Genomic DNA, 24,563 nt, shown 5'->3' on the forward strand with positions numbered 1-24,563 from the left:
TTATTAGATAGCAATTATTAGACGCCATATTGTCGATATAAGAATTCGTTAGCTGTTTTAAAATTAATACGTCATAGTGTCAATTGAAATTCGTATCGTGCATATGATATGTTCAAATTTAATTTTCAAATTCAATTTAAATTTAAATTTGAAAATTAAATTATATACTGTACTTAATATTAAAAACGGTTCATAAAAATAATTAAAATTAGTTTCAATAAAATTTAGTAATATTTTACGGAATTTGAATCGTTATTGGCTATTGGTCGCCATGATGCTTTTGTCTGTTCAGTTTGAAGTCGAACAGTGACAAGTGGTGAAAAGATTCCAGTGCTCCGACTTCGAAAGACATCAATTGGCAGATAAAGGTGTGTAAAATAATAAAAGTTGATATCAAACGATTCCAAATTATATTTAGTTTTAAAAATTTAATGAAATTTAAACTAATTTCATCTCTTTTTCTTATAATTTGTGATATAAAAGAACAAACCGGGAAAGTTTAAACGATCTATTCTTGACAATTTATAATGATATTTTCTTTGATATTAATAATAAATTTGTTAATATATATTTATAAATATGTTTTACGATACATATATTAGTAAATTATAATAATAAAATAATTGATAGAAATATCTAATATTCGAATAATATTTCACGAAATTTATGTTATTAGATAGCAATTATTAGACGCCATATTGTCGATATAAGAATTCGTTAGCTGTTTTAAAATTAATGCGTCATAGTGTTAATTGAAATTCGTATCGTGCATATGATATGTTCAAATTTAATTTTCAAATTCTATTTAAATTTAAATTTGAAAATTAAATTATATACTGTACTTAATATTAAAAACGGTTCATAAAAATAACTAAAATAAATTTCAATAAAATTTAGTAATATTTTACGAAAATTTGAATCGTTGTTAGCTTATTGGTCGCCATGATGCTTTTGTCTGTTCAGTTTGAAATCAAACGGTGACAAGTGGTGAAAAGATTCCAGTGCTCCGACTTCGAAAGACATCAATTGGCAGATAAAGGTGAGTAAAATAATAAAAATTGATATCAAACGATTCCAAATTAAGTTTGGTTTTAAAAATTTAATGAAATTTAAACTACTTTCATCTCATTTTCTTACAATTTGTAATATAAAAGAACAAACCGGGAAAGTGAAAACGATCTATTCTTGACAATTTATAATGGTATTTTCTTTGATATTAATGATAAATTCATTAATAAATATTTGTAAATGTGTTGATGATACACATATTAGTAAATTATAATAAAAATAATTGATAGAAATATCTAATATCCGAATAATTTTTCATGAAATTTATCCTATTAGATAGCAATTATTAGACGCCATATTGTCGATATAAGAATTCGTTAACGTTTTAAAATTAATGCGTCATGGTGTCATGGCGTCGATTGAAATTCGTATCATGTATATGATATGTTGAAATTCAATTTTCAAATTCAATTTAAATATGAAAATTAAATTATATCCTATATTTAATATTAAAAACGGTTCATAAAAATAATTAAAGTTATGATTTTTTCAAATTTCATATATTCAACCTGCTAATGATGAAGGAAGGGATAAATACTTCTATTTTCGAAATTCAATGGCATGAGTGGCAAGGACTTTGCATCATCTTCATGATTTTGAAGTTACTTTTATACCAGAATAAAGAAATAATTGGCAGTTTCGGGTACAACGGTATGGGTGAGTGATACCGATGCATCCTTATAATTTTTTGCATGAATTTAAATTGAATTGATATTCAATAAAATTTAAATTAAATTAAATTTGATGTTAATGCATGATATAAATATATACGCATAATATGAATATATTTTTTAAAATTATATAATTATAAATCTCAGTTAACATCGATTATCAGTCAAATGTTTTAAGTTGTAAAATAAATTTCTTGAAAATATTCTATAAATATCGATAAATTTTGTATCATTTCCTATTTTAAATGATTTTAAATATGTTTCATTAATAAATTCTAATAATTGCAAATATATATATAATATGAAATGAGGTCAAATAACGGTTATAAAACAGATATTGCAAAGAGTTCATTGGCCAAATCGTTTCTGAGAATTAAGGCTTCTTTTGTCCGATCCTTGGGCAAATAATTAATTCAGGTATTTCGCGAAGACCCTATATTTGACCTAGATACAGGGAAAAAGTAAATCTATCACATGATCTAACAGATGTTGTCTAGAATTCTGTGTTTTTATCTTTTTATGTTTTGTTTTGGTTGACGACGGCATGTCTCATCTTCAACATTTTTATATTTATTTATATACTTACTTTTATTTTATCTTCTCGATATTCTGCCTCTTTTGGAAATATAATTACTTTGTAAATTTTTGCTTTGATCAATATATAGTTTTCTTTTTTCTTTGTTGAAACTTAAATTCTTTTATTTGATTTTATTCTTCTATTTTCTATTCAGGAAAATTGTTAGAAGAAATAGAAATTCATATAAGTTTTTTAATAAATTAAAAAAGATACTTTTAAAAATTAAAGCAATATAATTATTATAATAATTATTAGAATATATGAAATAAAGTTTTTTTTCTTAGTATATCCATATTTTTAGATAACATAATTTCTAGAAATGCACAAGTAATACAAGTTTCAAGTTTGATTAATGAACATAAAATTTATGTATCACTAAGAGACTATGTTTGCTTTGACAACGTTTGAGGTTAGTCTTCAGTAATGTTTGCCAATTTGCAAACTACCATGACGAGAACCGTTTGTGGTTGATTAAAATTATGTATCGAAATATATCTTCATTTCAGTTACATGTAATTAATGAACTGTATAAACCAAATCATTTATTAAGTAATAATTGTATTATTCACAATTACATTAATTTTATAATTTTATATAATTAAAAATATATTTTACTATAGATCTCTCATCTTGAAATACTTGCAGGGAATTTTTTAATATTTTTCTAATTATGAGATCTATACGAAAAATTATATCTAATATCTAAAATATTTTACATAATTTACATATTATTTGAACAAATTTAGAGTTAATAATTTATGTCGACATAAAATTTAACTCATGATGCCATACACGATTATTAATATAAAAATATATTAAGGAATATATCATTTTTTCGGCTTATAAACATTCCATTTTGCCAATATATCGTCGAGTTCCGTACACTTTTCTCGCTCTGGTACATTGTTGCGTAGCGGATGATCGGTTGGATGAATCTTATGGATCAGTGCGTTATCGCTCGATATGCTATTTACCTTAATGAAAAGTGAAATTAATTTATTAAAAAAAATAACAATATCATGTGTTGTTCAATCGGTAGAAATTCAATTTATCTAATAGTTTAAAAGAAAAAATTAATTAACTACAAAAGATTATGATAGAAATAATTTTTTTCTCAGTTAGGATATATATTTATAATTAAAAATAATTAAAAAATAGAGAAGGAATTATTAAACAAAAATAATAAATTTTAATTTACCTCTTTCTCTTGTTCCATCTTTTCTGTAGTTGATGTATTATTATTAGAGGAAGTTGAAGTTTTGGAGGAATTTCGTATTATTTGTTTAAATTTATTTAATCTATAGGTTTCTTGAGAATTGTTGTTATAATTTGTCAATTGTGTGTACGATTGATGCTTCATTTCTTTTGGATAATTTTGAATGGCATATAATGTACCTAAAACCGTGAAAATATATAAATCAAATAATTAAGTTTTCCAATTCCGATTAATTTTGGAATATAAACGAGAAAAAAATATTAGCGCATTTCTAACGTATTGTATCTGTGGTTAATCGTACAGCCATTCTTTTTTGCACAAAAATTTAAACATTGAAAATATTTCTTGTCAATCGTTACGTTCTCATTTACCGAATAGATATAAAACGTATACTTTTTGTTTTCGTCGTAAATATTTTGTTTATGATAGAACTACATCTCAGTATTCTATGTTTTATACGCTACATTCAAATTTTTCCAATATAATCCACCTATATTATTTCAACGAAATATCGAATAATAAAACCCAACATTTTGAATATATAATTAAATTCGAAATCAGACGAATGAAAATCAAAACTGTTGTCTCTCTTAATATAAATTTGAAACGGACAATTAACTCCGTCATAGCGTAATATCGACGAGTATTTGTTTAAAATTTTCTCGAGTATTCGTTTAAATATTAAACATTAAATTAAATATTCGTTTAAATATCCTAAGTCGCGGAGAAAGTGCAAAGAATTTTAATACTTTACGCGATGCGCAGACGGTGGTATCCGGTGCTTCCGTGAAGTACATTGTTCTTTTTGCCGCCGTGGCATTTACTATCGTGTTACCTATGCCACGGTTGCGTGACGTTAGCATTTATTTATCTGGCCGGGTTGACGCCGGGTTAACTAATATCGGATACCAGATATCAGACGAATAAACAGAGATCTGTGGTCGATGGTAACCGAAGACATTTTACGACACCACAGTCCCCGGCTTCCTGTTCCAAGGTTGCTCGCCTAAGCACACGACATTGTTCGTAATGATCTATTTTCCGTCGCCGATCGATCGGAATCTATTTCATACGCGGAAGAACGTATCTCCGCCATCGGGACAACCGTTATAGATAGGCGTGCTCGATTTATTCCCATTTTTACACAGAAGTTTTCACTAGAATTTCGAGTTTTTTGCGCCCACCGATATCTCCTCATCGTATAAACGGGCATTCGGCACAGAGACGCGACACGCTTCACCACTTTATTTTATAACGTAATCCCCGTAGACGTGATACTTGTATTTACACAAGTTTACGATTCTTCGCGTCTTGTTGTCCATCGAATAATAACCGGAGTTTATTAAACTTGGTAGAATTAGATCGATATCATTACGAGGCCTGGAGGCCTCTAATTGATACGATACCTGTTTTATGGAGCCCATAGAACGAGACGTAATTGCAGGATGGGAAGGAAATCGTGGATCTGTGATGCGAAAGATAATATCTTTACGATATCTACGTGGTTTATGGCGTTGGGCAAACATTGTTGATCATTATACGCGATCGTATGAGATGTAGAGTTAATTAAACGCGGCGAGTAAAAAAAAGTAGATATATAATAAGTAGATCGAGGCAAATATCTATAGATTTTCCTTTCTTTTTCTTTTTTTTTTCCTTTTTTATCTTGAACAGATCGCACTATTTGCGGTTTCCACAATAAAATGCATTACGATGGTGAAGTTATTGCATGTCTTGCGGTCGGATGTAAAGCAGAGAAAGCAGAAGAAACACAAATCAAAGCGTAAATCTATCCCGTATATTATACGGTCACGACACGTGTGTGTTTTCTGCGATATTAGAAAACAGACTCTCTCGTATATACGATATACATATACAGAGTACCTATAAAAATTAAAACTTGACTTTTCTCTTCCTTCTTATTTCTTCTATCTTCTACACCCGAGCCGCAACAAAAAAGAAAAAGATATCGATGAGATGATCAAGTTTGATCATTATTCCCGTCATTCATGAGGCGTGCTTTTTCGTAATAAATCAGGAAATCGCGTATCGTTGGAGGATGGCGCGTAATCAGCGCTATTATTTAATGAACCAGTGAGACTGGCACGCTTTAGCGCCGGTAATTACGAGGGCAGGGAGCCTAATAGAATGTGGAACGTCGGTGGCAGCTGGCCTACGACGACGATCTCGCGGCGGATAACGATAAACGCGGCGTATCTGGGTATAGAAGGCGAATTAACCGATAGAACGAGCAGGAGTAGGTGCGTAATAATGATCGCCGCGCACATAAATTTAGCGAGGAGACGAGGCGAGAGACGAAAATCCTAGCCGAATAATCCAAACGTGATGAATGGCAACCGGCTTTACTTTGGAACTGGTCCACGCGCGGCCCGCCATGCCAACCGGCCACGCCGCGACATGCACCGTCGAATCTGGCGACGAAACGTTCTAACACGTTTCGACGTTTGACATATGCACCCACGTGCACCTGCTGACGTCTCCTCCGCTCTCTGTCGCGCCGATTATTCGCGAAAACGAGTCTATTACTTGTCCCCGTGCATACAGTCACAGATAATGAATAATGAGAATAACGAGAACAATGAATTTATAAAATTCCATTTCCTATTCACCAGAGAGATAATCTCGAGCAGAGCTTAAGAACGGATAAGACGGAAGTTGCACGTATATGATTCATGTATGCGTCGCAAGAGATTGGAAATTTGAAGGGTTTGACTCGTTTCGTTTCTCGTAGCGATCGCGATGATAAAACACGGTGGGTTCTCGCCAAAATCGGACGTTTGTTACCAGAGCTGTTCGTTCGGCAATCTGATAAGTAGAAAACTAATGTTCCGCTTTCGGTATGCGATCCGCTTTGGAATTCTAGTCTTCCGAGAGGTCGAAGAACCCCGTTTGGCATTGGTATAAAAGTTTCTGCCCGATATCTCCCCGATCAATGCCCGTACTCATTCTTTCCGCTGTCTCGACGAACTTTGCCAAATGGGGATTTCTTTTAGCGAGGAGAGTGATTTATCGCAATTTGGCGGGGCGCGCGGCGAAGTTATTTTTCACCTCTTTCTTACCCTCGGCTGGTGAATCATCTACTGACATGTTTCGAGATTTACTGGAAAGAGTGTTTTCCAGTAAGTCGTCAGATTTGAATTTTAACGCGTTCGTTGCTCTTTCTTGAACGTTGGGGATCCCGTCGTCGTATATAGTTTTCCCCCGAATGTACGTTTCCTTTGTCGAAGTAATTTCCAACGATTCGATCACCTTTCAAGCGCAATATTTCACGGCGTAACGATCTTCTTATTATTTAATTCCTTAATTGTTTCTAAGAAATCAATCGGTGTAACACACTTTTCCAGACAATTTAATTTAAAGCGTTTACGAAAACTATTCGAATATTTAGAACTTCCTGTCTGGGGAAAGAGAAAAAGTGTAAGACGAGCTTTCAACGGTTAATAAAAATGGAAACGTACGTATTAAACAGTACCTACAATTGTATCATAATTGTACCGTCGACGTTATGGCGAACGATATTAGATAGGCACGCCAGGAGCAGGCACGCGTGTTATTCCGAAACAGATAACCGTAGTATAACATCGAGTTGTAAACACGTGCATCACTATGCAAGAAAATACAACGTCATGACTGTATCTGGTAAACTTAACCGCATTAATATGCACACGGGGCATTAAACGATAGGGTAGTATCTAATGGAGATAGAATTATTACAGGGAAACGAGATTGTGAGAATAATTTATAAGAATAAATGTCATTCGTCTAATCTATGCCATTAGTCTTGAACAGGGGCTATTTGTTATTAAATTGTCCTTTATGCAACCGCGTTGTCGTTGCCGGAAAATAAATCACTTTGAAACATCTTTCGTTGTATTGCGCTCGAACTCGTATTCCGATTGGGATATAAATTACGTTGGTTATAAACTTGCGTGTATCGATTATATTCTACAATTGCAATTTAATGAAGCAGTTAGACGATTTTTATTAGACAGTTAGAGGATTTTATTATTCCCATTTCGTCGAGAGTACAGTAGTTTCTTCTTCCTTATCGGAATAATAAATTATTAGAGATTATTGATCGATAAAATTTTAATTTTGCATTTATTTCTAATCGTCCAAACGATTTCTTGCCCTGCTAGTTACTTGATACGTGTAATAAATATATTCGTACGAACGTAAAAATATCATCGTAAAAACGAGTAAGAAAATACAGAATCAGATTCTTTATAATGCGGCTGGAACAGCTTTTACAACTTGCAACATCTAGTCTCGCGTAGATCGCATCGATATGCAAAATCACCGAATAATTTAAAATTGTTGTCGCAGCAAATTGAATGTGGAATCGAGATTGTTGATAAAATTCACGAAAGCACGATAAATATTAGAGCCGAATGTTTTACAAGCAATTGAACGGTTTAATCGTGCCCCGCGATAAAACACATCCCGAAATAACAATCATAGTTCATAGCGACATTGCATAATGTGGAGCTCGAGCTCGAGTTGGAAAAATGAAGCAACGCAAGTCTATTACAGGCGCCAAGATTCCTAGATAGCCGTGTTCCTCTTTTTTCCGTGCTAACTACCCTTGTCAGACTCGGTACTCAAAAGCTCTGGGAGGAACGAGGCAATTTATTATTCCTTCTCACATTAAGTTACAGTTCCGCTGATCTTTGATGTTTCTTGTCATTTACTGTTACAGCATTCGTTACGCCATCTCGTTGACGGAAATAAATATAGTATTTGACCGTAGAGAAATATTAACCCTTTACTGATTTCTTCATCGCGCTAATTGGTATTGATGGAGGATAATTATCTTCAATACGAATTTCTTTAAAACACGCACACGATGCATTAGTTTAGACTCTCCACGATTTATATATATGATGTTTTTCCCTAGGATAGATCCATTATTTTAACATTTTCGAAAAATTGAAAAATTACACGTGTCTGTTATTATTGGATTGAAATATTTTTATATAAAAAAATCCTTCCTTAGAATTCGTCGTGTCTTCGTGTCAATTTGCACAGCGAAACGTATAGATTTAACGAGCGTTTCTCGAACGGAGGAAAATGGAGCATTATGAGATTCTTTCAACGGCGCCAAGATTCCGCCGCTATTTTTAATGCTTAAGATCCCTGTGTTGATCCCAATGGGCGCTGGAAACCGCTCGTATTTGGAAATTCCTCGAATTCTTCCACAACAATCGCGCCGATTGATTCCAGTTTTTATCTTGGAACGGTTTTTAGAGATTAGAAAGCTTTCGAGCTCGCAAGTCGATATTCCATTCGTTCCAACACGAATGGATCCTGCTTTTACTCTAATTGTACGTTTCATTGATAAATCTCACGCGGGAAGAGATGAAAGATAAGTAAGAGAGATCTTGGTAATCCTGTTTCGTAACCGATTTTACATCGCACAATGTGTTTACGCGAACGATAGATATTATTTACGCCAATTTTGGGAGAAATAAGCTTGTAATAATTTTGAGTTATCGCGAATAATATTTCCATGTCGATGACACGCGCGATTAATTGGCGGAAAGGAACTGTCCAATGTAACATTGTTATCAAATCTAATTAATTATTTTCCAATTTTTCCCCTCGAGATCTTATTTCCATCCTCGAATTCCTCGCGCAAAATTAGCTGTTTAATGAGATTTCGCCAAAGTATATATCTAGAATGCTTCGTCCCGTCGTTAATGCATTCGCCACCTCGGCGGGACGAGTTGGCGAGTAATGAAATTATATTACTTTCGAGTCCATACAAAGATGTCTCGAACGTTTTAACCACCGATCGTGCCACCTTTAACTATTTATAGTATGTGACGCGCGTGTCTGAAAGGATTTATCGCGTTGCCGAAAGCCGCGCCAGGCATTTCCACCCCGGAGATAAACAGGCTCCTCCCTGTCCCACCGGCTATTTCGCTTAACTGGAAATAGATTATTAAGAGGGGAAATAAACGCGAAAAAAACTCGCGCCATCCTCCTTTCCCCCTCCTATCTATATCGACAATCGAATTGAATAAAGACTCGCGCTCGCGTTGAAAAATTTCGGGGACGTTCGATCGCGGTCGAAAACAGTCGCCGACTCGTTTCCACCTCTACGCAAAACCAATTTGTCCCGCGCTAAACGCGGCGATATTAACACGCGCTGTGTTCGCGAGTGCTGCACACGCGAAACGAACACGGGGCGATATTTCTTTCTCTCAACGACCAGGGCGGCCGCTATTTGGAGGCGTCCAATATGTCGGGGCGCGGGAATCGGTCGACATCGGGCCGGTTATTTGGGGACAGAGAGAGGCACTATCACGAATATAAACATCCGACGACCGCGATCCTTATGGTGGTACGGAGTTAGGAGGCGAGCCGTTCCGTTGCCAAGAATCTCGCGTCCCTTGCAGCATCCGCCTTGCCCGTGCCAAGAGGAACGTATCCACCTACCCTCTTCCTCCTCGCCACCTCGGGCTTCTTCCACCGTTCCGTTCTTCGATTCTACGCCGATCGTTTACGCGTTTCGCCTCGAATAAAAATAGCCACGTCGCGAAACGAGGTGGTGGCTGTAAGGAGGTCGATGATACTCTAAATAAAATCAAATCTTTCTCCTCAACACTGATCGATTTCGATGATTCGATTGCAATTGTAGTTATTTTGGATTGCCACTTTTTTTATTGATTGAAGAATTATTTCTCTTGCGAGCAAATCACATTTCTTCCTTCTTTTCTCCGTTTCTTCGGAATATATGATGTGTTCCGAGTTTTCGATTGAATAATTCATCGGATGGTTCGACACTTTTACCTTCGTTCCGTAACACTTACTCTCCTTTCGTTGCCTGTATTTTTCTCACGTTTCTCGCGGTTTCTGTGTTGACGGCAGCTTCTTCCTTTCGCTAGAATTCCAAAGAACCGTGTAGCGATAGATTAGCGAGGCGTAGGTAGCGAGGGGTGATACTGGTTTCTTCCTCTTCCTCGTGGGCTTTGGACGGCGAATAACAGGAGGCGGAGGAAACGTAGGGCCGTGACAACGACGAAAACAAGCAAATTGGCCGGCCTAGGCGACGTCTTCATACCAGAAGGCAGTGATGAAATAGCGTTATGCATCAACGTGATATTCGAATTTGTCGTAATTCGTATCGCTTAATGGTACCTGCACACACACACACACACACACGGTTATTTACGTGAACATCTCTGATGAATCGATGCCGCTGGATATTGTGCCCGATTCTTGGACCGATTAAAAGGAAGAAAAGGGCTCCCTCGTGCCGGAGCCCGTCTTGTCTTTGATCTATCCTCTTCGATTTGTTTCGTAGCTACTAGTTAAGGATTATGGATTACGGCAAAGATAGCTGGCGAACGGCTGATATAAATTTACTTGGACCGTTACGCGAATTAGTTTAACGCGAGCCGATTATTTCCTCTTGTTTTCTCGAGAGAGGATGATTAACCGGCCACTTTCTGTATAACTAATCGTTTATATCGACGTTTGTTTGCATCTTATCGGTACGGTAATTTTTTTATAGTAGAAACTTGCTCTTGTATCGAAAAAATGGAAAAATGAAGGCAATATTTTTCGAATATTTATCCTTTTCTTGAAAAATTAAATCTCAAACGGAAAGAAACAAATTTGGAATAGGATCGTTCTCCGTTCTATCGTTTAGAGAACTAGAGAATAATCGTAACGAATGCACACCGGTTCGCCGCAACTTAATCCAACGCCGGTGTCGTGTTTTATCGAGCCACGGGTTCAAAACGTGCCCCACCGCGACCGAGCCACGCGATCTTGCCCCCGGGGCAACGATATCTCCTTGTAAATCTAGCTTAAGAATCCAATTTACATAATTAGGGCTGTTTGTATACCGTTGCTTTTCCTTTTAGATCGCGCGGCTCCTCTCTATCCGGAGCTTCGCGATCAGCCTCGATCCGAACGTCTTACGATGTGAGAAAACAGGCACAGACGTCTATCGTAATTGCGTTTGCGAGCAAAGTTTTACAAACCCGTGGTTTTACAAGCTTTCTTGCTCGTAGTAAAAAATTGAGATTTAAATAATTCTTCGTATTCAGCTTGCAAATTTCGTAAAATTTCTCTTAATCCGTGGAGCAAAGTTCTAAAAAATTCCGCAGGGAAGAAGAGATCGCGGGATCCGATCTGTGGGAAGGTTCTTTTTCAAGCCCCTAAAGGGGCCAAGAGGTCGAACGGCTTAACGATAATTACTCCGGCGTAGGATTCGATTCACGGGATAATTGTTCTCGAGTCCGTTTCAAGAAAGCGGGGAGGGGAAATAAACCCTCTAACTTGGCGGGAATTATCTCGACGTGTGGTAACGTTGCTCGTTTCCGAGGAGTTATCTCGAATTAAACAACTCTCGTCCAACGCTCCTATAACCATTATATCGTTAACTTTCTTCGAATCGCTCCGTTCGACATCCCGCCTTTTAACATTTATACAAAATTCAATTGAACTCGATTAACAAATTCACGTAGATATTGCATCGCTCAATTCCATTTCCCGTTAAATGTTAACATCGAAAATTCGAATCGCGTCGCGAAGCATGACACGCGTCAAATCGCGAAATCCACCTCTTTCTCTCTCCCTTTTTTCTTCTTTCCAAAGCGTTAAAAACCATTCTTATACGCCTCGAACCACGAACCAGTCCGCGATCTGTGGAAACACAGTTCCGTTAAAAACTTGTCCCAACGCGGTGGAATCTGGAAAGCATTAAATTAAGCCCCTCATTTTCGACTCGTCGTTTCTTTCCACGTGTCGAGTCCCGATATCGCATAAAAGATTAATAGACGGGGGACGAATAGACGGGGCCGAGTTGGAGACGAATGCTCATCGTAAAGAGAATATAAATAGGGGCGGAGAAAGAAGAAGAAGAAGAAGAAGAAGAGGAAGAAGAAGAAGAAGGGCCGAGAGGTAGAATGCGGTCTAATAAATCAAAAGGCCGATGCATCGAACCTGTATCGACGGGTATATACACGGTAGTGGTCATGGACAGGCGTCCGGCACTTATCTCCAACTGTCCGGGATCTCAATTCGCCGTAGACGAGCGGCTAGACAGATTGCTCGGCGACGCGTCGTTCAAAGGGTACCAGGTTATTGTAGCTAAATTCTCTCTTGGCGCCAGCCTCCTCTAACTGGATACAATGCACACTTTCCATGGCAATTAAAGTATTTCGCGTTTCTCCTCGAGTGGCACGGCGCGAGATGTCACTGGAATTCTAAGAAAATCGAGAGGACAGATTTCAGATGGTGCGTTAGGTTTAAAGTGACAAATGGATCGATGCGATAGCGTGGTTAATGGATATCTAAGATTTATCGCTTCCGGTCACCGTGGAATTTCTATATTTGTAATCTTTCCTTCTTGGACGGACGAATGTAGAATCAACTTTTTCTTTCTCTTTTTTTTTAATGAGAATTAACGGAAAAAAGGAGCGAGGCTCTCGATAGATTAAGATAGAAGTAAGAAAGAAGTTTTGATTAATTAGGTTTTTGGAGGAATTTTTCTCCACGAAAGAAATGCTTGGAGAAAGATATGCTCGCTGCTTTGCACGCGAACACCGCTGATTCTAAGATTTCGTAATCGCGGTTTCGTAGAAAATAAAAATTAATACGATTTATAGGTACGATTTAATCTCGCAATTATTGCTACCGCTATTAAGTAACTTAACACCTTACACGATACGTTTTTATCTAGTATTTAGCAATGAATTCCTGCTAAAGTGAAATAATCACTTTTCCATTTCCATACGTAAATGTACATTGCGATTATCACGTATTCGATCTCAGTCACTCTGGACCATATCTCCAACCTTTCTTTCTGCAATAATTAACGAAGAAAAAGAAAAAAAGAGAAAAAAAAGCTAATTTATTAGACACTTTAGAACCAAGTTATTAAATTTAACATCAAACAAGTTATGTATATCATTCTAAATTTAAATAGTCTATTAATTATGCATAAACTTTTTTTTTAGGACGAATTATGAAATTGAATAAAAACATACTTCAAATATTCAACATTCTCGATATCGGAAAATTACACATTTCCACAGCGGTAATAAAGTGCGTTGTTCGTGTCAAGAAAGCAAGAATGATTAATGTTAATTGCACGGCCTCGTGTACATTCTATCATTGGCGTTCTTATTTATTACGTTAATACGTTCAGTAATCTATTCCATCGAGAATGTTAAAATTATTTATTTCGGAATTTTTTTCCCCTCTCTAGCGAGAAAAACTTTCTTTCCTCGATTTTTTTAAAAATTTTTTCTAAAACGAGCAAAATTTTCCTCCATTCCTGCCGTGACTAAACAAACGGGAAAATGGAACACGAGGCCACGATTGTTCAAAACTTACTCTCGTTGTACGCCTGCTTTAAACTTAACGCCACGAATCCACGCACCGGTTCTTTCACCACTAATTAGAAACGGTTTACACGAGAGCACCACGAGTTCACTCGCGTTTCTTCTACGGTCGCCTTCTATTAGCCATTATTTTATTCTCGAACGTCGAACGTTTCGTCGTAAAATGAGATAAAAAAAAGGAAAAGAAAAAAATTGGAAAAGTTGCGAGCGTCTCGTTTATTCGGCGGATACCGTGAAAAATATTTGAAAAAGTATTTGCACGATTGTGAAACTAATTTTATTACCGGGGTAATAATACGGAGGATCTACTATCGTCGTTTCGCGTGGAAATCGCGATCGGAAGAAAAGATTGTACGGTTTCTTGCCCGCCGCGTTTCAGTTTGGCTCGGCCTCTCCTGCAAATATAATAGCACTCGAATCTGGAACGAATTCGTTCGAATGTGACGAACGATCGAACTCTCCACGTTTATCATATTGTTTTATTCATTCGACTGTTACCATCTTTACCGTTCCGTATCCTGACGAATATTACGAGGGAAATAAAGAAGGGACTCATGGATTATATTACCTTATTCTTTTTTTTCTTTTTGAGTTGGTTTCGAATAATATGGAAATTTCGAATATCAAAAAAAAAAAAAAATCTTCGAAGAGGAAATAGACCGAGTTGTTTTTTCTCCAAAACGTATTACAGTTCCCGTTAACGATAGATAGTTGAAAAGTGAAAGTCGCAAATTACGCCGTTTCGCGATGGCTATGATAATAAATATCGTGAAATTGTGACTTCGGGTATCACTGTCACAGTTAACAATGCTAACTATACGATACTTTCTATTTCTAACGAGGATATCGTTCGAAGATCGAATTGGAGAGGGAGAGGGGGGAAAAAAAATTGCACCCGTTCCTCGAATTATCCCATGATTGTTCGACCCGAACGCGACCACCATCGTAATTGAAGCGGGCAGAATTTCCACAGTTTAGATCGAAATCGTTGGATTTCCCATCCTCTCGGCTCGAATTCGTCGTGTGGGAAGTACGATCCTTGATTCGTTGTGCAACCAGACGTGCAACGTAATAGTTAGGCGTACCGTATGGATCAAAGCAAGATAAAAAAATGTCTGGGCGTACGTGAAAGTGCGAGAAAATCAGTGGGAATGATCAGGGTTTAGTACGTTTTCTGTACGATTCCGATTTCGATCACGATGACAAAAGGATTACGATCATTTTTTAAATTTCTTCTCCCTTTTTCCAATAGAGAAATGAGAGATCTAATACCGATCTCTTCGCTTCTCGATACAATAATTAATAGATATTCGTCACCCAGGAATACAATTTCTGAAGAAGTTAGGCGTAACGAACTCGTAAGTTAAATATTACCTCGCTCGATGGAACGAAATCTATCAAATCGAAAGTTATCGCGTTTGGCAAAGAATTTTACGAAGATTCCTTGACATTTGAAATTCCGGAGTGAAAGTATTACCGCCCACGTGACAAGCCCAGGTCCCCCGTACGTTGATTTAGTGTCAAAACGTTTCCATGATTGAGTAAGTTAATGCATTTCGTGGGAGGCGTGGGCGTGATGATTTGTGGCCGATCTTTAAGTGGCCATCACCGATACCGTACGTAACGGTTTCACGATATTTCACGTACAAATCGATGCCGCGTATTGTGTCACGATACATTCGAATGCATTCCAGATTCTCACGTCGTTCGCTCGCGTCGTTCAAGATCGCATTTATTTACTTTTATCGCCGCTCGTGGACGAAATTTTCTCGTTACGAGTGAACAGGAACGTGGAACATTTACGAGTTTCATTTGAATTTATGGATACAGATGGATACTCTCCACGTCTTTAATAGCTTTGTACCTTAAAGACTAAACGAGTACTATATGTTTCTATTGAAATAGCCGATACTAAAACCGGAGAGAGAACCGATTACTACTATTACTAGGTTTTATATAAATATGAATAATTCGTGGCGGATAATGAAACGAAATAAATCGAATAGTTGATGGCGTAATTCATATCCCGAAATGAACGATCTTCGCGTGCGTGATGCGAATCAACAACTTCTTAACGATCGTAACATCGTTTTTATTATACGTATAAAAATGTAATCGTGGAAAATGTAATTTATTCCTTCTTTCATAGTAAATATTCTTGCTTGATCAGCGTTGCTGTTTGTCCTTATTCAAAGTATAACCGTAAAAATATGAATATTTTTATATATTCACAAAGTTATCGAATCGATAAAATTGTTGGCCTCGATATCGTATCATCTTTTACAACACGTGTACATACTTTACATATTGTAGATAAAATTCTAACAAGATCAATTAGACTCGAGTATCGATACTGAGTATCGTTCGTTCAAATTATAATTCCTTATCGCCTCATTTATCGTAGCAACGTATCGAGCACCGTAAAAGGAAGCGTAGATTGGCTAATATTTTAACTGTTGACTAATTAGTATTGCACATCATCGCTTAGAACGTTCTGCTGTTCCTCGTAGATTTATTGCGACTCTCGGAGATCCTAGATTAAGGATAGTAGTAATCCCGTATAAGGATATCACCCTCTTTTATCTAGTTGCCAGGAATCGAAAGACAATCGCAGTGTCAATAAGATAGAATCGAATCTCGAGGATGGTTAACCTCGGCCAATTATTTCTTTCGACTGATTTTACTCGCGATTGATTATTGCACAATTGATACAGGCGGGGAGGGGGATTGTTTGTTCAACAACCGTGTAATTATATCGGAAAATATTCACCATTCACTTCCAATGCCGCCAATATAATTCACCTGTTTGTCAATTTGTATAACCAGCTCGTCCAGTTATTCAGGACCGATAATCGAGTTTCCAGTTGATACGAATTGTTTCGACACGCGTATTTATTATATATATATATTTTTCATACGAATATTAAATACGAATCGAAATGACACGATATCCTTTAATTCGTTAAGCGAGACACATAATGGAAATGCAAATTACTTGCAACGAGATTCCAGCTAGGAATCATTAGCCTTCTCTGTATTAATTTCCTTTGTATTAATTGATCGCAATTTCGGTGGAATATATCGAATTAAATGCGATCATTTTCTCGTCGAAATATCTAATTGATATTAAACAATGCGTCAACTTAATCGAATATCCATTGATTTTTTTCCTCTCTCGTTAAAACTCTCTTCCCCTTGAAATCGCATCACGTATCATCATCAACTTGGAATAATCGCATTTTACGAAAAACGTACGTACCTCTCGTGCCGTTTTCCCGGTGGTAGCTTTACCGTATCACGGGTCATTATTTCAAGCGAGATATTATGCGCGCGGTGAAAAACGGGCGATCGTCTTGCAAAGATCACCTAGTATACACGTAGTGACGACAAGAGAGGGCCGACGACCACGATCAGACGCGAGATGGTAGATACCGTCCGAGATAAATATTCACCAGCGCCGCGTGTAATCGTTTATTCCGGCCGCCGTGAGCAGATATAATCGCTACATCACCGCGCGCTCGCCCAGCGACATCATTCTCCTCCTCCTTCTTCTCTTCCTCCACGAAGGATGGAGCTCGACCAACTTCGTAGAGACGAAATTTACTTCGATGCGTAGAGTAAATCTTTGGTTCGAGGCTGTTTTACGGTATCTCGAAATACGGCCTCCTCGAAGGTACAGAATGGGCCAGGTCCGCCTTTCTTTGCGCACTTCGCTCCATCTCGGTGTTTCTCGTGGCTACGTCTTCCTTTTCTTCTTCCACTTCGATTTTTCTCCCTCCTCGCTCACCCTTTCTTTCCCTTATTCGGCCTTATACGACCGTCTCGTTTCTCCTTACAATTTTAAACGATCCTCGTTATTCTTAACCCCCTCCCTCTCTCTTTTCTTCGTCAACTTCTCGAAATTGGTTCTCCGATCTTCCTTTTCTCTCTCTCTCTCTCTGCCTCTCTTCCCCGGTTTCGTTACATTTTCGTTCCATTCCATGGGTGGAGAGAACATATAAGTTTATGATTCCTCTTCTTGCCTTCTTCTTCGCCATTTCACGATCCCCTTTTCTTCTTGGCGCTCGTTCATTTGCTTCGCTCTTTTATTCCTCCTGTTCGAGCTCTCTCTATTTAACTATCTATCTTTCTCCCTTCCTCTCGTCCGCTGTTCGTCTTTATTTGTGAGACATTTGTACTAATTTAAGACTGATTGTCAACATTAGCAAACTTTTTGCTCGCTCGGTGTACACAACGTTGCAAGCGGAGAAACGGTACTCCGGATTCCTCGTGCGCGCCGTCTCGAGAGGTTGATCGAAAAATACTCGGCCAGAGCGCCGAATTACATCGAGCCTCCCTCCCTCCCTCCCTCCTCTTCGAGGTTTTTGCTACTTGATCGAATTACTTCGAGTTGCAGTACATGGTTGCACGGTGAAATTGATTGGAATACTAAGTGGTTCCTCGGTTGGAGCACCGGCTCATTCTCGTGATAGTCGTCTCCAAATGATCGGTCGTATCGTCGAAACATATTCCAAGATCGTTCCTATTTTCGATAATAACAACGGGATTTCACTTTTCTCGACGTTATCGATAATTGAAAACTGTTGAAGAAACAGGACACCCGGATTTCTCTTCGAGATTCCGTCTTCAATACCCGTGCAACGGGAAGATTAATACACTTAATTTTAAAATGGCTCCTCTCGATTCCCATTCACGATAACATTTTTCACTTTCTATCACTGTTCGTTCGTGTGCACACACAGCTTCATGAATATTCATTCCTTTTTGGTACTTCTCGCGTTCGATTCGTTTCTTTTTCCTCCTCCTCCTCCTTCTTCTTCGTCCTCGAATCCTCTTTCGTGTATCGCCATTTACTTTGCACTCCGCGCACTCTTTTTCACGCGTGATTGCGACGTATGGCTCGGTACGGTGACCTCGTGCTTTTTCGAAAGATGCTCCCTTTGATTGCCTCCAGGGACCACGCTTCCGCCTCCTCCTTTTGGTCCACCGGCTCGCGAACCCTCGCAAAATCATGTCGCCCGATAAATTTTCTTGTAACGGTTGCGCACCTCGTTTGGCAAGGAAAGAATGAGGAAAAGAAATCGGTTCGATGCTTCGTGCCTCGTTGTTTTGGAGAATTAATAGAGAGGAGAGGGTTGTAATATTATATCGTTTGCTTTTGGATTTCTTTCACAAGTTGTAGTTATTTTATTTAATTAATTCTTATTTATTTATTTTATATATATACATTGTAACACCCGAATATTTCACATGGCTCGGGTATTTTCTTCTTTTTGTTTCTGTTTCTTTCCAATTATGATGAAAATACTCGAATATGTTACGTTGATCGAGTTTTTTTTTCATATTACTTTCCTTCTTCTTCTTTTTTTAACAGAGGTATATTCGAATATATTTACTTAGTCCGAATACCTCGATGTCTATTTCTCTATCTTTTATCGTCTATTTTATATATACATCTTCTCTGTATCTTCCGTTTCGTTTCAATCTTTAATTAATGACGATTAATCTTCAATACGATCTTAAATAATATCTGTAAATTAGTAGCATTGCTGTTCGTTTCAGAAAAGTATCTCGTTATTTCGTTATATTATGTAAAGTCGAATTTCTATTCCTCATCGTGATTATCCTCGTCGTATTAATAAAATATTACAAGATAATGGGTGAGCGCAGTTTCATATCGAATCAAAGATTTAACGCTGTTTCTCAATAAATACATATAATAATACTAATAATACGGATTAAATTTCTTTTCGTGACTTTATTTATTCTCCATCTCCGCTTCTTTTCCTTAAAGATACGATCATCATAAATTTCTTCAACCAGTTGTTATAAAGAAATAAATTTTTTCCGGTGCATGAGCTCTCAAAATGATTTCGATGTAACGTTATTAACCGGAAATATAATCCGACGTAATACAATCTACGGATAATTTCTCTGGAATGCAATTTTTATTGCGTAAAACCGTGTGATACATCAAAATCATCACTCGCGTCATATTTTTTAAGAAACACCTTCCATCGAAGAGGCTTATAAGTTATCCTTCGTTCGTTGTACCACGCAAACCGTGAAATAGTAACGAGTTAAACGCGTGCAGCTTTTTTTATATTTAATCCCGCGACGGAATACAGAATAATATAAGGATATAACGCGTTGATGAATCTCTCGTGGCATCTTTTTGCAAAAATATTTTTACGTTTGATTTTCGAGATGCACATGCAATTTAGACCGTTTTACCTAAGAGAGCTATCAAAGAGCGCGATGATGTATCGTTTTCCGCGGAAGCAAGTTATAACACGACTCAAGCCAAAGTTAAATTTTAGTTACCACGGTTACTAATTTCTGCCCAAAGATCCATACCGTATCATTTCCCCATCCTTGTAAGAATACGTACAACGGTTGAAAATTTGTAGCGTGGCTCGCGTAACGTCCGACTAATTCCAGTCCTCGTCGATGTAACTATTCGGTTTCACGCCGCTCGTGATTTATTAACCACGCGTAATTCCACGTACGATTAGCGGGAAATTTGCACATAGTAGTTTCGACTCGAGGAAACTCGTTGCAAAGGAAAATTGCACCCCTCGATGAATCAAATCTTTTTTTTTTTTTTTTTTTTTTACTTAGAATATTTTCGTGAAAATTTCGTAATAACACAATTGGGATGATTCGAATTATCGAAACGCGGAGAAATCGAGATCGGAGAAATTGGAAATAAGATTTATAATTCGTGAAACCAAAAGGTGTAAGTTTCCTTCGTTGCATCATATTCCGAGTGGATACGGTCTTTAGGTAAGACGTTCAATGGTCTGGCAAGAAGTCACGCCACTCCTACGCGGGAACATTGCGGTCAATAGTTTGGGCGTGCCTGATTTAAAATCAATTTTAGAACGCATCGTCGTTCGCGTCTGTGCCAATAACCCGGTATCAGAGCGGAGATCGGCAAATGAAGATTTTCGAGCGACGAATCGATCCAATATTTAATCCAAAAAAGAGCTATTGTTTCGCGTATCTAGAGAAGAACGAATTTTTCTGATATTTTTAGTTAGCTCGGTGATTAATATCCTTTAACGAATAATTAGCGGAACGACGATTAATTACAATTTCGCGAATCAGAAATCGTAGCGAAGTACATTAATTTCTGGTAGAGGATAGGTACAAGCGCCTCGTTAGGTATGCACTATATCTAAGTGTAATTTTAAGTTCCATTATCTGTGCTCGGAACCATTTGTTTGCATCGAAGACAGAAACACGTACCTCGTTAAGTACACACTGTATCCGAGCATGAATTTTAGTACATTTGGAAACAAATCTTTACACCTTTTATATCTGATATGCGTGTAACATGCCCTTAAACCATACGCCGCCCCCTCTTAATTTTATAATATGTTGCGTATATGTTGTTTCAAACAAGGTACACCTTTTATTTAATAAATTAATTTTCAATGTTACGAGATATGAAACTTCCTCTTTTAATACATTTGATAAAATTGATCGATATCGTTGAATAATGAGATCGGGTTACACGTATATTGCCCTAAGAGAAAGAGAGGAAGATAAATCGAACGATCGCACGAGTTTCAAATTTAAATTAGCTCGAACTAATTTTATTCGTGGAAATGGTGGATGGTTTTGGCTTGCTCGATTTCACGCACTCGAATCCCAGGAATGAAAAATAAGACAAAGCGACTTTCGTGAAATTCGATCGAATTATGCAAATTAACCGAGAAGAAACGGTTATCGAAACTATCCCCCCCTCGTCTCTCTCTATTTATAGATTTAGAAAATCCCCGCTTTTTCATTTCCCCGCTTGTTCATCCGTTATTCTAACACCAAAAACTAAATATACTTTAGTATACTTTACCCTATCTAAGCTTTTAAAACGGAACCAAGTTATTCGCAATGCACAGTCGTTAAACTTTCTTAAACCATTTTATCCTAATTATACCGGACATTTTACCGAGAAAGAACATCGTGTAACGTGTAAATCAGCCCAAAGAAATTGCTCTCGCGAACTTCGTTCTAAAATCAACCCTTCGAATCGCCCCATACCCCGGGACCAACCTTTCCTTTGCTCGACATTAAACAAGCTAGTTCAGCCTCGTAAACGCATCAAGGTTTGTCACAAAGAGAGAGAGAGAGAGAGACACAACCAATCGCACGCATTCCACACGCGGCAATGCTGCTGCACGTATACACGTGCATCCCTATATAATGGTACATACATTACCGATACGCGCCTATTATAACCGTTACAATGTCGTCCACGCTCGAGACCCAACTGCTACTAAATAATCGCCGTCCTACGTGCCATTCCCCGAGAGATCCTCCGTACGGATAGAGAGAAACTAGTTCTGCGGACCGGCCAAGGCCTAGATCATTGCGGTCGATGCCAGGGTGATTCTTAACGCACGCTCGCCCGTACGTGAACGGCAAAAAGGGTGTGTGTGCGCACTCGTCCCCTTGTAGACAAGGAAACCGATACCTCTTTACCTCGAGTCAGATTCCAATGATGGGTTTCGTTAAATATGGGATATACACTCGAGGATAATACGTAAGCTTCGCGTTGGCGTGTACGAATTCGAATTTTTCTCCCCCGGTATCTCCCTTCATTATTCCCGTGCGATCGATGGGTTGAATGGACGGACGGATATTCGTAGACGATGTAAACCCGTCTCGAGTCGGATCGAAAGTGTGTCTCGTATAGAAATGTGTATAAATTTACTATAAATGATAGAGGTCGATTGATGGGAGAAGCGTATTGGTAAATACGGGGCTCGTGGAACGCGTCGTTCGAGCGTTAATGTAATAAGACGATAATGTAAATATCGAAGAAATTGTACGTGTTGCGAATATTTATGGATCGAGGATGTTTACGTTTTTCCTTTTTTTCTTTTTTTTATTTTTATTTTTTTTACCGTCGTTCATACCTCGAACGAAAAAATCTATTTCAATCGCACTTTTACGATCGATCGATCTGTCGCGATCGATTGAGGACGAGAGAGGATCGAGAGAGGATCGAAATTTTAGTCCACTTTATACTGTACTAGATAATATTCGATATAACGAGATCGATCGTATGATAATAACAGTCTTATGCATCAGGAAACGTTTATGGTTAATCGAATTCTGAAACATTTTAAATATTTGATGTGCTTAATGCAAATAATAGTATTTTGAAACAGTCTCGTGTTTGAAATAAAAAATTGACGTTATGATAAATGTATATTTTTCGAATTACTATGGAAACGTGGAATAATTGAATAAAACGAATTTAAATTAATCTCTTTTCCGTTACGAGATAGGCAAAAATTATATATCAAGTTTAAACGCGATCATCTAGCTTGGAGAATACGTATGCTTTCACATATATCTATCTGATTAATGATTTATCTGTAACATTAGACGAATCCATTTTATCTATTTTATAATGTGACAGAAATAGAAACCAATTTTTCAAAAATATCTTAAATTGTAGATCGATTCTCTCTTTGTAATGATAATTTGAAAAAGAAGGTCAATCTCTAGTCTGAGAATTGCAAATTGAATTTCTTAAATATAATTTCAAACGAAGGAAGTTTTATACTGATGGAAACGAGATATTTAATCCTTATAATTTTCCTTTATCTTTAAATTTAATACTCGAACAAGGAAATGCATTATAAGATATTTAAATAAGTAAGAAAATGCCAATATGTATAAATATATTTTGATTAATAAATCGTAAAAAAAAATAAACGTTGAAAAATATAGTTTTAGCGCCCGACTTGTGGTTGACGTATACTACTGAGAAACGTAACGTACGATTATTTGATAAGATCGATATATATATAGAATCGAGGCAGAAAAAGATGTTGAAAATTACTGCATTTTAAAATACTTCAAAATTAAAATACTACTTGAATTAACGACGATTTTTTTTAATCATTCCTTAATCCTTCTCTTAGAAATGAGATATATTGATATTTTAAAATTAATAATAGAATAATAATTAACTTTTCAATCTTAATTATTGATTTAAAGAGTCATAATTAAAAATTTCTGATTCAAAATTCCGCAATGCAATTAAGTTTCATCACGGTACCACAAATTGCACAATTCACGATAGAAAGGAAAAAATAAAATGACACGGTGTCTAAAAGAGATCAAATATAATAAATAACATATATAAATTTCGCTATGTCAAACGTACCGATTGATACCGATGCTTTTTAAGTAAAAAATTCGCGGTGAAGTTGAACACGATACGGAAGGCCGCCACGTCGATAAAGCTACACCTACGTCTAGCGATCTAACGGCACTGGATCATCCGCATATCAAGCGCTATCGAGAATATCAGTCGTCATGGCTGGTTCACCTACTTTCAATATCTCTCGTTTTACGACACGATACCGATTAGCTCAACCACGCGCGAAAGATTTTTCTTAGGTGTACGGTTCGACACGTTCACGTGATCTATATCGAGATCGAATATCAATCTGCTCGTGATCTTCATCGCGCCATTGACTCGAATTTGCAATAACGCTTATTGGAAATGACCGTGGTAAAATGTTACGTCCGTCAATTTCTCATTTTGTTCAGGAGTGTTCAGCAATCGATAAAAAGTTTATATTAAACGACGATGAATTAATATAAAACGATTTAAAATGAGATAT

The 24,563-nt window shown here is 37.1% G+C and overlaps 1 protein-coding gene and 1 long non-coding RNA gene across 2 annotated transcripts in view; one reads left to right on the forward strand and one right to left on the reverse strand.

The window, feature by feature from the left end:
* Positions 1-290: 290 nt before the first annotated feature.
* LOC108001577 (uncharacterized) overlaps positions 291-24,563 on the forward strand; it is a 120,964-nt gene continuing 96,691 nt past the window's right edge. The window contains exons 1-3 of the long non-coding RNA XR_001766740.3: positions 291-368; positions 964-1,039; positions 1,593-1,725. This is a non-coding gene — a long non-coding RNA (uncharacterized LOC108001577). The remainder of the gene's footprint in view (positions 369-963; positions 1,040-1,592; positions 1,726-24,563) is intronic.
* LOC108001576 (uncharacterized) lies at positions 2,833-4,493 on the reverse strand. The gene is given in 5 exon segments (XM_062079491.1): positions 2,833-3,290; positions 3,515-3,711; positions 4,287-4,297; positions 4,299-4,355; positions 4,462-4,493. Coding segments are annotated over 5 exon segments (444 nt in total). The 3' UTR covers positions 2,833-3,143.

The sequence above is a fragment of the Apis cerana genome, linkage group LG1, assembly GCF_029169275.1.
Source record: "Apis cerana isolate GH-2021 linkage group LG1, AcerK_1.0, whole genome shotgun sequence".
Taxonomy (NCBI): domain Eukaryota; kingdom Metazoa; phylum Arthropoda; class Insecta; order Hymenoptera; family Apidae; genus Apis; species Apis cerana.